This window comes from Pelophylax lessonae (genome assembly GCF_965119305.1).
Source record: "Pelophylax lessonae genome assembly, chromosome: 1".
NCBI lineage: Eukaryota > Metazoa > Chordata > Amphibia > Anura > Ranidae > Pelophylax > Pelophylax lessonae.
In genome coordinates, this window is record NC_138768.1 from 376,665,376 (window position 1) to 376,681,384 (window position 16,009).

At 42.9% G+C, this 16,009-nt stretch overlaps 1 protein-coding gene across 2 annotated transcripts in view; it reads left to right on the forward strand.

Moving 5' to 3' along the window:
- The window catches only part of VLDLR (very low density lipoprotein receptor), an 84,000-nt gene that overhangs the window by 14,722 nt on the left and 53,269 nt on the right, over positions 1 to 16,009 (forward strand). For both annotated transcript variants that reach the window (XM_082257651.1, XM_082257650.1), the window contains exons 2-3: positions 11,537 to 11,656; positions 12,347 to 12,469. In XM_082257651.1, coding sequence (XP_082113777.1) covers positions 11,537 to 11,656; positions 12,347 to 12,469 — 243 coding nt within the window. The remainder of the gene's footprint in view (positions 1 to 11,536; positions 11,657 to 12,346; positions 12,470 to 16,009) is intronic.

A 16,009-nucleotide genomic window follows, 5' to 3' on the forward strand; every position in this document is an offset into this window, starting at 1 on the left:
CTTGACCCCCCCCCCTTCCAGATTGTAAGCTCTAACGAGCAGGGCCCTCTAATTCCTCCTGTATTGATTTGTATTGTCTTCCCTCATACTGTAAAGCACTGCGCAAACTGTCGGCGCTATAGAAATCCTGTATAATAGTCTAATGAAATGGTCTTGAGCAACTAGCACAAAGTCCTATTGGTGAAGGATGGTATGCAGTATAGTCAAACGGCAGCACTCCAAATGTGTTCCAAATAGTCCTCCAGTGATGTAAGGCACAAAAACAGTGAAAAGGAAACACCTTATCCACCACCAAGAGGAAGAAACAGTCTCTTGCCAGACTCCAATGACTACTGGGTTGAGCAGCAGTCAAGTAAGCTCTTGTAAAATCGCTTGGTCAGTGAATCCAGATTCCTTGGGAGCATGAAGACACTCCAAGACTTATAGATGAGGAAATAAAAAGTGATCATTTTGGTTTTTGCCCTATATATAGAGTGGGTATACATTATGTGGCCACACCCCTGATGTCACCTATGAGGAAACACGTTGGGGGAAGCGTAGCCACGTGACGCTGATACTGCATACCACTAGAGGTCGGCCATATATTTGGTTTGAAACAGATCTACACCACAATCCTTTGTTACCATGCTTATTTATATGGAGAGAGTACCCTGTGTAGCTTTTGTTGAATAAATAGATTTTTAGAGGTATTTGCGCAATTTTTTTTTTTTTTTTTTTTTTTTTTTATTATATCCTCATCTTTACGTCTTGGAGCTTACTTTGACTGCTGCTCAACCCAGTAGTCATTGGAGTCTGGTAAGAAACGGTGTCTCTTCCTCTCGGTGAATCAATAATTTTTCCTTTTTTTTACTGTTTGTCCCTTGTGTCACTGGAGGACTATTTGGAACACATTTGTGTGCTGCTGTTTTGACTAACCTTTAACATTGTCACAAACAAGTATAGTAAAACCTTGGTTTACGAGCATAATTCGTTCCGGAAGCATGCTTGTAATCCAAAGCGCTCTTATATCAAAGCGGATTTTCCCATAGGAAATAATGGAAACTCGGATGATTCGTTCCACAAACATTTATTCATTATGGCAATACAAAATACAGTATAAAGTGTACTGTAGAAATAAAACAAATTAAGCTGAACTTCAAAATACAGTACTGTACAGTAAAAATGAAACCAATTAACCTGCACTTTGCCTTTGAAAACAATTGTTCAGCCCTGTGTACTGTATTTTGGTTCCATTTTATAACTCGCCTGAGCCTGACTTGTGCCTCTTTAGAATGCAGGTGCAGGGGTTCCATCCGCCCATCCACTCTGCAGAAGTCAGAGGCACTACGTCACTTCCGGGTGCGGGCGCTGCTCATATATCAAAGCGGCGCTCGCAAACCAAAGCAAAAAAATACGTTTGCTCATGTTTCAAGTTGCTCGTAAACCGAGGTTCCACTGTACCTGGTATTGTAGCACACAAAGGAAGGATAATGTCTTTGCCTATCTGAGGAGTTAAGTTGTAGCAGGTGCCCCCAAAAGTTTCCAAATGTGTAAGGGGAAGGTAGGATTCTTCAATGGGCAAAATTGCGTAAAAGGTCTGCAGAGCTGTGCTACCACCCTTCTGGGCTATGACTGTCCCAGTCATTGTGTTTTCTAGGCTCTCTTGTACTGATATGCACCCTCCCCTGCATATGAATTTACAGCGCTGTATCTCAGTCAAGTCTTGGTGCCTGAGACAAGTGCTTTCAATACAAATTGGGTATTCATTTTCTCCAGTGTGATTGAAAAGCAGTAGTGAGTGCACTGTTCAGCATCTATTAAACAGCACAAGTGCTTTATATATCTATATATATATATATATATATATATATATATATATATATATCTATCCTGGGAACCAAAGAAGCAGACTTTCCTGAAGATCACTTAAACTAAGAGTAGGGGGAATTCTGCATTCCTTGGATTTGCAGAAATTCTAGATCTAGGGGTTCCCATTAGTGGTTGCAAAGAGTTTTAATTCTACTTACTTTTTATGCTCAAGCCAACCAAAGGCTTACCAAGGACAGTCCTACTTGAAAACGTCCTTGAACCATCTCTTGCCTGTTAGGGCTGCAACTAATGATTATTTTCAAAATTGTTTAGTTGGCCAATTTATTTAGCTGAATCGATTCATCCGATAAAGTGTGGTGTATCATTTTAGTTAATATGTAAAATTTTTTAAAAAGGCAATTTAGTCATAATCTCCATTTGCAGTGGTAAATCTAAATAACCAGCTATATGGTTAGGGTGCAGAATCTCTTAAACTGTCCAAAAGCACTGAGTGCTTTTCAGGCGATGGTAGCAGTGTCTTTTGGGGGCTTGAAAAGCGCCTCAGTGTGAAAGGGCTCTTAACCACACTTGCCTGTCCAGGGATCCATTACTATCCTTAACAGATGTCTTCTGGTCCAGGCGCCAGCATCTTTACTTTGAAATGCCATCTGTGACTGCTTGCAGCTTTACAACTAGCTTCCCATTGCACATGCACTAGCCGTGCTGCACTTTGTAAATTGTCCCTCATCCTTTTGGGACCTGTGACATGTTTTACGAGGAGGCCCTTAACATCTGCTCAGATCGCTACAGTGATCCAACAGGAAGTGGAAGCGGGTACCTGTCAAAACCAGTTACATGCTCCATTTGCCCCCCTCCAAAAATCCCTAAATATACAGAGACAGACGACTTCCATTTGGCACCTAGGTTACCTGAACCCCCCCCCTTCTTAGGGCATAAATCCCCCCCCCCCCCCCATGCCTGCAAATGTCCAAAGGACTATCCAGATTCTACAGGCTCAGTTGGATAAATGTCCAAAAGTCTGCCCTCCACCCTACCTTCTGGAATATCTAGGCCTTTTCTGGACATGGCAAGTGGTTTTCCTTCCTTCCAAAGTAGCTGTTTTTCTATGGTCGTGTTCAGACCTTAAGATCACACTCCTCTGCGATTCTTTGTCTTCAGCCTCATTTGAAGCGGTTCCCTTCACTCAGTTCTGGGCCCCTTCAAATCCAATACAATATTCTATTGACCTTAAACTCGACTTCCTTATTCTCTCCAGCCAAGCAAGGGACCCCTAGCTTGGTGGATTACTAGTTTAGCATTGAAAGGCCATGAAGGTGGGAAGTGATGACAGATGACACTGTCAGAGGAAAGTAGAGCTCAGAATTACAATTTTGGCTCTGAACCCAGGGATAACTTGGCCATTTAGGAGGCAGGTCTCAGCCTTGCCCATCCTATTTTGAAAGCATTTGGCTGCTCACCCGCCTGTAAACATTAAACCCCCCCCCATATTAATGCCCCCTGTGCTTCCCTGATTCTGTCTGATTTCCCCCCCCCCCCCCCCCTCTGCCAAGCCTTACCCACCCTGTTTGAACCCATTAGGGAACTGTGCTTTGCTGTTCTTTTCCTGCTTTCTGCCATCCACGCGTTTGTTCAGATTTGGAAGTCCTTCAGTTCATGCATTAAAGTTCAACCGGATAGATATCCAGGCCTCTGTAAATGCAGCTTTCTGACACAAGGTTCTTTTATCTGCACCCTTGACCCATTTTCCTGTTCTGTTGGCACAGTTCTGTTTGCCTTGTTGCCTTTCCTTATTTTGGGGACGTTCGGATCTTTGCATAATCACCCTGTGCCCTGCACGGTTGGGATAAAGGGGAAATTTTGACTTCCTGTAAATCCTCTTCTGTCTTGGAATAGAGGCCAACGACTACCTCTGTTCTATGATACTCTGCATTGCAGAAAGTAGAGTATCGCAGGTTAGATTAAGGTTAAAGGGGCACACCCATGGGGGCATGTCTAAAAGCTTACCTGTTGGCCAGTCACCTGAAGGTAGCAGCCTGTAACCAGGGTCAGAACTTGGGTGTGTGGGCGCAGCCTCACTGCAAGGGATAAACGGCTTGTCTATGGGAGAGAAGTGCCTTTTACTTGTCTAATCATCTGGCAAATGGCACCCCCCTGCTAGCGGTGGATTGTCCCTCAGCATACAAATGTCAATGTGTCTTTACACCTAGGAAACGCATTCAGCTCCTGAGCTTGATGGGTTCTTGTCAGTTGTCCTTTTTCAGAGACCAGTGTGCAGCTCCTGCAGTGAACAGTAGTGCTGGTGGCTTGCCAGATTTTACCATGCAGGTTAAATTGTCAAACTGCTAAGGAGCTTTTTGGGGAATCTGTCAAAAGGCTCTCAATTCTTTAGACAGGTAAATGACCTTCATTTAAGCAGTGCGACACTAAACGGCATCTATGGCATGCTAGAATTTTGACGTGCCTCCTGCGGGTGACAGGTTTATGTACTGATTGAAACATCTATATAAATTTGGGGAAATCGCCACATGCAGGGCACTGGGGCCAGAGCGCTAACTCTGCCACTGAACCCGTTACAAATTGCAACACTGAGGAATTTTGTAGCTGGGAGGGAAGAGCCTGTTGGGGACACTTTCCCCATCAAGTTCGCTTCACTTGTGATTTGACAGCAGGCAATGTGGGTGGGTGCGTGTGTGTAGGCCATTTAAAAGGACCAGAAAAGAAAAGTATGTTAACCGCTTCCATGCCAGATGGAATTGCAGCATTCCTCCTACATGTGTAAAAGTTTACAACGGCCGGGTGTGACATCACGTCGCACTTGTCCCCTGAGTCAGAGGACTGGGAACCATTCTGGTCCTCGGTCAGCTCTATGGTAAACTTCTGCCATCGGTTGATTTCATCTCCATGTTGCCGATTGCATGACATGAGCCAGTAGGAAGTACTGGGAGGGGGAAAAAGTCCCCTCCCACCACCTGTTAAATAATCAAGTGGCTGAACTGCTGCTATGACTGTTTGTTGTTTACTGTGAAGGGAATCGCCAGCAAAAATATCTGATGCCTGTAGCTGTGGGCATCCTTCAGATAATCTCTGATCAAACTGAAGATGCCATATTACGGCCAGCAGTATGTATGTGGTTAAAGGAGATGTTCACCTTTACAAAATTTCTAATAAATGTGAATCCCCCCCCCCCCCCCCCCCCAAATTCACAGAACACTGTATGGATGACATGGCTAGCTATTAGAAGGGGGGAGCAGGGGCTGGTGCATCTGTAACATGTAACACCCTGAATATGGGTATAACCGGTTAACAAAAGGGGAACTTAACCTTAAAATGGTGGGAATGTATGATACAGTAGAAACCAGTCGTCCTACATTAGGTTGTAGTTCCATCTACAGCTGTACACAGGGCTGGGAATGCAGAGGTCGGCTGCACAGACAATGATGTGGGAATCCCTCCTGGCAGTCCATTGTCTTCTCTCCCTGCCGGGACAGAAGACGGTGATCTTCTATAACCGCTAGCAATAATTGCAAAAGTATGGGAGACTGGTTAATTGCTCAACTAAGTACATTCAGCCTGCCCATTAACTGTTTGAATCTGTCAGTTACTGCTGAACCAGCTGAGATTCCAGCAATGTATGGATGGCCTAACTCAAATTTTGCTTGTGCTCTCCACTATCAATCAAATTTATACATGTTTTTATAGTGGCGCTAGAGGGGTGTATAGACGCATCAAATAAAGACTATCCTAGAATGACTTAGTCCCATGAAGTCCGTATAGTGGGAAATGGCAAATCACAAAATTATAAACTTATCCCAATGCAAGATGGTATATAAAGGAGTATCAGCTGAGCACTTGATGGCAGCTTCCTTAGAGTGAAGCAGTAGACTGTGGGTCAAAAGCAAGGAACAAAGGGGTGTCAGACTAAGTGCAGCATTTAATAACCATTTAATAAAACAACCAATAGCAATTTACAAGGTGGCTGAGTTATACAGGTATAGTGTGTATGCGATCAGTCTTGGAGCCTCTCCAGACTGTCCTAAAGCCGGAGCAGCCTTGGACTTAAGCTGTGATACTGTATAGGAAGCTTTAGGTTAAGGTGAACTATGCTTTTAAGAAACTACAATTTCTGGCAAGCTACAAGGCAGCAGTACCCCCCCCCCCCCCCCAAACAGCCTGAGCTGAAGATGGAAAGATTTTGAGTGCTCCTGTCAAACCATCGAATGGCATCTGATCACCTGCAGCTACAGGGCAGTTGAAAATTAAACCAACCTAAGATGACTGCTTCCTTGGTTTAAAAAGATGTGGGTTTAGATTTTGGCTTTGCCTGTGTAAACTGACTTTGTCAAAGCTATTGGGTTTTTTTTTTTTTTTTTGTCCAACTCTGGTGGGAGTTGAAATCTGTTTTATGCAGTTGAAATAAACGCCAGTTTGAGACATTCCATCAAACACAAGCCGAATGGCTAATTCAGGGTGCCTTTAAGCATAGTCTACTATAGCCTTTTTACTTCATCTGCTTGTAGTTAGCTATACAGAAGGTCTCAAATGGAAGTGGTAGGAGCCAGTGCACATTCTCTTGTGAATATAAAGTCCCTTTACACCAGCTGAACTCTATTCAGCCAACCTGTGCCTTGTCAAACTTTCATGACCTATTTTATTGCCTCTTTTGTAACATGGCTAATGGGTTAATCTTTTCCTCCCATCGTTCATTATCCAAGAAAATCAAGTTTATGGACACTAGGGATTCACCAATATAACACCTGAAAATGGGGTTATCTGCGTTCTGCCAAATGGAAGAAAGTGCTGATGATGGCATTCTGCATCCCATTTGAGTTCAATGCAAAATCACCAGCCACTTTTAATTCAACTTACCTTTTTTTTTTTTTTTTTTTTTTTAGGGTTTTCAGCCAAGTGCATCCTGAATTTTTCTTTTCGGTGTACCTCTAATGGACACCTAACATGACAGAATAATTTATCACTAGGATTCTGACCAGTTAAGGAAGATGCACAAAAAGTATGGACTATCAGATTTATCATTTGTTATCCAAGCATTGGTGAATTGTATGGCTCAGGGACATTACAATGGACAGTTCAGGTGCTGTGGGGTTTTTTTTTTTCTCCTTGCATGGATAGGCTATATGGTTTTCAATGGCATAGTTCACACCAGTGCAGGCAGTTCCAAGTGCAGTCCAGTTCAGAAAAGTAGAAAATGCTGCATTTCTTCTGTACTGGTACGCTGTAAAATGCAGGAAAGCATCTGGATTACGTTTCTATGGTGTGACAGGCCCTAAGTGCATGTAGTCTGGTTAACAATAGATCAGGAATCTCCAGGAATCTCCAAGCTATCACCTTCAGGCCACATCTGGCCCGCTACCAAGTTTTTTTTTTTTTTTTTTTTTTTTTTTTTTTTTATATCTTGTTTGCAGCTAGGGTCAGTGGCATGTCCTTAACTTTCAGACTGAAGGTTGAGTTCAGCAGAGGCAATCCATGGGTTCCACACCCTTCATAATGCAGGGGACTGATGGGGGGACCCTGATGAAAGGGATTTGCAAAATATACTTGTCCCTCATACTGTAGTAGTTTGAAGACCCCCTGCACTAGATTTGTGTAGTAAGTAGTGCTCCGAAATGACGGACCTTTTTTTACTCTGCCCTCCCAGGGATTGATTAGCAATGGACTGGTTATGACACGTGTAGAAAAGATGCTCTATTAGAATTTTTGGTGTTATTTGGAGTGATATCCCCTATTTCTGATAACGATAGTCATTGAGGAAATTCCTGTGGGGACACATTATATCCAGACCTTTCTGCACCTTTTTAAAATACTTGGTCTATTTAAAGGGTCAATATTAAAACAAGGTATGATAGAGCTGCTTAAACAGTGATAATAAAATTACTAAAACAAATAACGTGTCATGTGCAAAATCAACCATTAGTGTGCAACAATGGTACCGAGACCTCGTCTCTGATATTATAGTGCAAGTGAGACAAAATATTCAAAAAGTGTATGGCAAATTAAACGCACTATAAAGTGCTACTGTGCAATAAAACCAGTCCAAAAAATCTTGTTAAAGTGCAGTAGTGAAATTATTCTGTGTTGTTAAAATTCGTGCTGCAATCACCAGGTGAAGTGTCTGCTCACCTCCACGGTTAGCCCACTAGGGGTCTCAGGCATAAAGAAGGTAAATAATCCCATCTGGATTACTCAACAATAAAGATGTTATCCAAATGGGTACTTTGGCAGTGTTTTCAATATCTAGGACTTGTTGCACTGGAGCCTCATATGACCGGTGTTCGGTATAGGCGGAGGAGATTTGGGGGATTCCGGCATTGTCCCCCCCCCCCCCCCAAAATCCCTGTTTATACCGAACACACGTCATGAGGCTCCGGTGCAACCTGAGACCCCTAGTGGGTTAACCGTGGTGGTGGGCAGACACTTCACCTGGTTATTGCAGCACGGATTTTAGAGTGAACAGACAGAATGATTTCACTACCTTTTTTTTTTTTTTTTTTTTTTTTTTTTTTTTAAACTAAGGTTTTTGGACTTGTTTTATTGCACAGTAGCACTTTATAGTGTCTAATTTGCCATACACTTTGAAATGTTTTGTCTCACTTGGACTTTATATCAGAGACGAGGTCTCTGTAAATTTTTTCACATGACATGTTTGTTAGTAATTTTATTATCCTTGTTTAAGCAGCTATCACACCTTGTTTTAATATTGATCCTTTGGATGTGGGAACACATTTAGTGGCAGCGGCTTTTTATTAAAATTTTTACCATTTTAAATTTTTCGGTTATTCGTGTTACAAGGGTAGCACACAATGTGTTATCCTTTGGGTCAGAGTCCAAGCTAGCTGCTTATAACTTTAATTAAAAAAAATAAAATAAAATATGCAGCGCTTGCAAAACATGACATGAACAAATAATGGGGGAAGGTTCCCCAAGAAAAGTGGGTATAAAGCGACCCTAGACAGTATGTGAAAATACAAGGGTAAACTTTATTGGACAAACTTTATTGGACTTCTAAAAATATCACATGAAAATTGTTTGAAGTTTACAAAGTTATCTTGTAATAACAGGCAAGGCCCATACCCACATTGACCCATGTGTTAATTATTTTGCCACTCAGACTAAGTGCCTCATCAATGTCAGAAGCTAAACTGAGTTAGTGTTTTGGATTAATATGGTATCAAAGTGGCATGGAGAGGCACCAACATACTAAGTGTGGTTCCAAAATGTTACCAGGGGCAAGCAGATGGCATTTAGGCTCCACACTGCTCCGTGCGTGTATTCATCTCCCCACACCCTCCCACCTCGTTTGGTCTATAATGAACCAATAGTCAGTGCTACAAGTCTATAAAAATGTCAAATGGCTAAAAATGTATTACTACTTTAAATGAGCCAATCGGAAGTGGCATCTCACCAGAGGAATGTGCTGTTTCAAGATAACTGCTCACACATTATGCAGATAAATGTAGATGTAGCTCTCAACTGCTCTCCTATGGTTTCGCTACCTCAGAACCTTGGGTATGACCTCAAACCGTAAAAGATGAAAATGCTTAAGTGTAGTAACTAACCCTATATAGAGTAGTGAAAATAAACACCTGTGATTGAAGGGTTTGTATATTCATGTTCCACTCTTTCCCCATATGCAGTGCAAACTCGCCACAAAGCATGTGCTGCCATACAATATGCAGCTAACATGCTCAGTGGGGATGAATTGATCTTGTATAATCTGTATCCTCTTTAAGGGGTCTTTAACTCCTTTAGGGGACATAAAGCTGCTCTTGCCAAATGATACCATCAAACAAAAGAAATTTGGGTATCCTAATGTAGTAGTCGGCTAAAACAATTGTAAATCTGCAATAAAAGCAGATAGCCAGTAGTGCAAAACAGCTTGTTCACTCACATTAACATTAAAGCCCCTGAGGATGCACATTGGCTGGGAAACACGTTGGGAGGAGTTGTCCCAGTGCCTTCACGCTGCGGTTTTGTTTTTGCACTACTGGCTACCTGCTTTTTTTTTTTTTTGCTGGTGTGCTGCTTAAGTTACTACATTATACCTCATTTATTTTTGTTTAATGGTATTTGGAGAGTGGCTGGCTGTACATGTGCATTTCAAAAAATTAGAATAGCAACATTTTTAAATTACTGAAATAAAGTGACTCATATAAATTCTTACTTTTTAAAGCATTGCTTTCTTTTTAATTTTGTGTGTGGCTTACAGCTGATAACCCAAAATTCAGTATCTCCGAATTAGAATATTGTGAGTTCAATATTGTAGACTTGTGGTGTCCCAATCTAAATCAGCTAATTAACTCAAAACACCTGTAAACCTTTCCTGAGCCTTTAAATGGTCTGTATGATTCACTAGGTTACACAATTGAGAGGAAGGGCTCTTTCACACGGGCGGTCCGATCAGATCCGCCTGTCAGTTTTTTAGGCAGATCTGATCGGATCCTCAATGCAGCTCTTTGGGGCAGCGGGTGTCAGCGGAGACGCCTCCGCTGCCATCCGTATCCGATCCTGTCCGTGAAATCCGGACGGATGGAAACCCTATTTTTCCATCCGTTACGGGATTGGATCGAAAGAGCGGACAAGCGGTCCACTCTCATCCGATTCCCCATAGAGAGCAGCGGAGCTGTGACACCTCCCTCTCCGCACTGCAAGCGGAGACAGAGCTGTTATCCGCTGGCTCGGCGGATCGATCCTTGCTGAGCAGCACGGATCCTCCTACGGAGGCGGACCGTGTGAAAGAGCCTGAAGACTGACTTCAGTGTCAAGACAGTACATGACACCCTCCAGGAAGAGGCAAAGTCACGAAAGGTCATTGCTAAAGAAGCTGCCTGTTCAGAGTGCTGTATCCAAGCATATTTAATAGAAAGTTGAGTGGAAGGCAAATGTGGTAGATAAAAAGGTGCACACGCAAAATTGATAACCACAGCCTTGATAGGAATGTGAAGCAAATGCTGTTAAGAATTTGGGGGAAATTCACAAGGAGTAGACTAGGGCTAATGTCAGTGCTTCAAGAGCCCCCCACACAGACCTATCCAGGACATGGGCTACAACTGTCACATTCCTTGTGTCAAGCCACTCCTGAACCAAGGACCACATCTGAAGCGTTATCTGGGCTAAGGATTAAAAAAATGGATTGTTGCTCAGTGGTCCAAGTCCTTTTTTTTTTTTTTTTTTTTTTTTTTTTTTTTTTTTTTGTCCATTTTTATGGCATTTGCGCACACGGTCTCTTGTTTCAGGTTTTGAAGTGCTGAAAATTATTTGATTTTGTGTTCACTTTATTTATTTTTTTTTTGTTAGCAGCAGCCACTTTGAGGTGTAGCGCTGATCGTATACGATTTTCTAAACCAAAAAAACTTTAGCCACAAGTAGCAAATGACTTGGTTACACACAACTACAGCAACTGTCTTCTATACAAGACAAGATGGGAGGTTGACTTGAATCCTACATAAACTAAGCTGGATGGTCCAGATGGGGAAACGTATGTGCCCTCTGAGGTGGAAAAACTGCTTTTGGAAATCTTTAAAAAGGTTGAGATAACAGTTCAGCGTAGACCGGTCAATGCCCTTTAATTTAATCAGAAATTTTACTACAGTATAGTGAACTTTTTAAAATTCCAGTTTTTAAAACCTAATATGCATAGCTATTGAACTGGTTTTTAAATCCTAATATGCATAGCTATTGAACTGGATTTTGTTAAAATGTTTTTTCTTTGTAGGAACAAGAACATTGTGTGATGAGCACCATTTTCAGTGTGGTAATGGACGTTGTATTACGGAAGTATGGCGGTGTGATGGGGATGAGGACTGCACAGATGGGTCAGATGAAAGCTCATGCAGTAAGTTCCAGGTCCTTGTGAAGTCTTTTGTCAAATCATATACTTTTTAACTGAAATGGCATTTTTTAGTTGGTCGTATTTTAGTCGACTTATCCTTATAAACAGTTATGTAGAGAAGAAAAATCTCCAGTACATTTTAGTTGATTAAAATCGAATGGGTTTAGTTGAATTGTAATGCATTTCTCTTAGAATTTTAAACTCCTATACTCCTGGAGTAAACAATCAAATAACACATGGTATTGAGGTTTGAACATGTGCTACATACAGATTTAGCCATTGATAATATTTTTAGATATATTCCAACAGCTAAATCTGTGTCTGTAGTGAATCTTCAAACCTGAATACCCTAAAGAACATGTTAAGAGGGGGGTGTTTGCATTTTCGTTAAAAAAAAAAAAAAAAAGTTTAGTCGTATTTTAGTCATCTGCTTTGTTTCAGTCCTATTTTTAGTCTACTAAAATAGTGCAACTTAGTCAAATGTTTTTGTCATTGACCAAAAGTAACAATGGTGGCTGCATTAGAGTTGGCCTCATTCCACTTTCATCTGTTCTGATCTTTGCTAGAGACCACTTAATGGGGTACTGGGACACTGTAGTGTTTGATATGGTTTCTGATTTGCTTTAGTGAAGCCTATTTTGACTGTGTACATAAGGTTTTCAATATTTCTTCCTCTTTTTAATCTCTACACAGTAAAGAAAACCTGTGCAGAGTCCGATTTTGTTTGCAACAATGGCCAGTGTATTCCAGAACGATGGCAGTGCGATGGAGACCAAGACTGTGAAGATGGATCTGATGAGACATTGGAGCTTTGTCGTAAGTGATCTACTTCTAAAGCATGCTTGCTGGAAAATATCCTGTACTTAGTTCTTGTTTTATGTGGTTGTGTGGAAGTTAGAACCCTGTCGGATGGATGTATTTGTGGGGTGTTTTTTTTTTTTTTTTTTTTAACCTGCAGCAGCCTCCAAATACCTCCCTGTCACAAGTCAGTACTTTTGATTTATAGCTGATTACACCCCCTCACCCATGGTTTATGGGTCTGTAGGGCTGCCCCTTTTGGGTAAACCCTGCAAATTACTATAGTTTAATCAGGAAACTTGACACTGTAGGTCTGGCTTTTAGCTGTAAAAGGAAGGCTGATGTAATTACAGGTTTTGGACAAAATATGGAAAAGCCAGGTAAAAAAAAAATCATTACCGAATATGGTGATGTGGTGTTGGCCCGTGTTTGGCAACAAAATTGTGACCTGGAGTTTTGACAATTCCTCTGAGAATTCAGGCAATGTTTTTACTTTTTTGGTCAGTTGACCATGTCAACAGCGCTTAGTATCAAGCTACGTTTTCCCAGAAACTGTATATGCAGTCCTAACCTTTGATACTGTACCTCACGACACTGCAAATTGGCAACTGCAGTCAGGCACTAGCTAAGCTTGACTCGGTAGGCTCTGACATGACTATTACTAGAATGAGGAAAGTGAGGCTTCCCACCTGTTGGCTAGATGAATGACCATAAACCAAAGAATGTGAGAAAAGGGATGGCTAGTCTTTTTAGCCCCCTTTCCCTCATGGGATGGTGGTGGTAGGGTTATAAGGTCAGCTGGTTGGGAATGTTTTGGAGTCTTCTAGGATGGGTTATTTCTCCCTAGAACATTCCAGAAATTCACAGGACCTATATTTTAAGCAGGAGGCTGATTGATATTGTTGGCAGAGAAATATTTGAAGAGCACCCCACTGATTTTTGAAGCTTTTAATCACAAAAAATGTTAAAACTAATGGTGAATTGTTAATGTCCACGGCCTTGTTGGTTTTCACTATTAATCCAGTTTGGTGTGTCTAATGTTCGTTGAATGTTTGGCATTTATGCTGCCTACCGTCCCATGTTGCATCACTGCTGTCAACACAACTGTCTTTCACACCGGAAAAATCATGTAAATCATGTAGTGTTTCCATATTTTTGTCCAATGCCTGTATGTTCAGGTGGTTTGTACTTGCAGATGTTCTCAGTTTAAGGACTTCCTAAAATGCTTCATTGTAAATCTGTTCCAATTTTGTATTATGGGTTTAGCTCGAGAGCAGTCAATTTACAATTAAAGGTTTTTGAATGGTTTAGAAAATAAAGGAGACATGGGGGATATTTGGTGTATTGCAACTTTACAGCCTGTCACACTATCCAAGACTCCATCTTAAGCAGTTTATTTTTCGGGGGAAAAAAAGTGGTGCTGACACGACACCTCGCCTGCAGAGATTTAGATGCAGGACAACCATCTGCCATTCAATTGATTGACCTTTTTACACATGCAACAGCAGCCACAAATAGAATGCATGTTTTGCACAGTATCCTTAACTATTCAGAATTTATCATCTTCCTGTCTGGCATGACCGTATGGTTTGCAGACATTTCTTTAAAGCATAAAGCTTGGAGGTGTTTGCCAAGAAACAAATTCTTGAACCCATTCCTAACAAGCATATGCAGCCTAACTAAGTGGATCTTCCATGGGCTGCATGTGTGCTGTCTGTAAATGCAGATCGTAATCCAAACAAGTTGCAACTTGTTTCAGACATTATTTGTTTTATCTGTCATAAGGGTGCTGCTTTAAATCATGGATGGGTAATAAGCCCCTCCCACTAGGAGTGACCAGGTAGAGCCAAAAGCTTTGACATGCCCGGGGGGGGGGGGCAGGGTCCCTGGGTTATTACCCCTGGCCTCACTGTTGCATCTTCAGGTTTAGCTGCCTGGTCTTGGGAGTGCCCAAACAGCTCCCCGCTGGGACCTTTGTCCTAGCTCTGTTTTAAACATCTTAAAGGGAACTTTTTTTTTTTTTTTCTTTCTTTTGCTGCTGACTCCAGTTCCTGTGGAATGTTGGCTGGGTTTTGGACTGGCTATGAAAGCCTTACGGTCTCCCAGTTTGTGCCAGTGAATGCTTGCAGACAGTAGCACTGTGCTGGGTCTCCATAGTGACTATAGTACCATGGACGGGGACTGGCCGAAACACCCTGCCGGGCGCACACACCTGGCATGCCAGCATCGCAGGGTGCCCCTTGGCCGACAGCGCCCTCACTGCAGTGCAGAGGCAGTATGTCAGGATGGACCCCCACCCTCAGCAGCGTGGTCCAATAAGTGCAGTCCCCCTGTCTGGTTAGTGGGGCGGACGTGGGCTCCTCCATAGGTGAGTAGGACCCTGGGCTCCGGACCCCCGGGACACTCTTTTAGTTTACAAGTGCTATACCAGTTAGTGGTGGGGGGGGGCCTCAGAGGGGGTACATGGTTGCGCCTCATTTCGCTATCTTGGGGGAGGTTCCCCCGCAGGGATGACCCCCCCACCAGGGCCCCCAGGCCTGTTACTAGGGTATGACTCACTAGGACCGAAGTCACGTGCTCATTGGTGCGAAGCCGCCATTTTGTCATGCAGCCTTAACGGGCCTCAGCAGCCTGCCTGGGTATCCCTATCCCTATCACTGTAATGCCGGTGGCCGGAGACAAAATAGCACAGGAGCTTGTGGGCGGGGGAGTTTCCTTCTACCTTCTCTTCTCCATGCTGCTGATGGACCTTGCTGTGTTCTCAATGTGGAAACTACTCTAGAGGAGTTTAATTACCCTGGCCTTCATCTTTTCATCTTCAGAGGGGTTTCAGGACTTTAAGGGGCTTGGGATTATCCCCCACAGTGCATGCCGGTAGCGGCGGACTTGCTGGGACCTGTGGTGCCTTTGTAACCTCACTTGGCCTCGGGCGTTATTTGGCGATTGGGCACGGATTGCTCCCTCTTAGGCCATTGCTCCTGTTTTAAAGAGAAGCTTCTGTTAACCCCTTGCGTTGCTGGTCCTGGGGTTCCCCGTTTTTTTTTTTTCCCTGTCTGCTATCTACATTTTTACTGTGCAATCCTACTGTTTGGCCATATGTCTAACATGGATTCCCCAAGTTTGTCTGTGAAGTCTGATTTCAGTTTGAGTCGGATATCCAAGGACTCCCTGGATTAGTAGCTCAGCTCTCCGAATCTTCTCCACGGGAAATACTTCCTTCCAGTAGTCTGGATGGTGGTGACGACCGATGCCTGTCTGACCGGTTGTGGGGGAGTGCTGGGCACCCTGAATGTTCAAGGGACCTGGACGTTAGAGTCCAAGCTCCCAACCAACATTCTGGAACTGAGATAAATCAAAGTGAGCCTGTTCCACAGGGAGAGACTAGCTCAAAGGGTGTTCTGTCCAAGTCAGTCCGACAATGTCACGGCCGTGGCATATGTCAATCAAGGGGGTACCAGGAGTGCTCTGGAGGTAGCCAAGATCCTGCGCTGGGCAGAAGACTATGTCCCAGCCCTATTCGCTGTAGACAATTGGCAGGCGGACTACCTGAGTCAAACT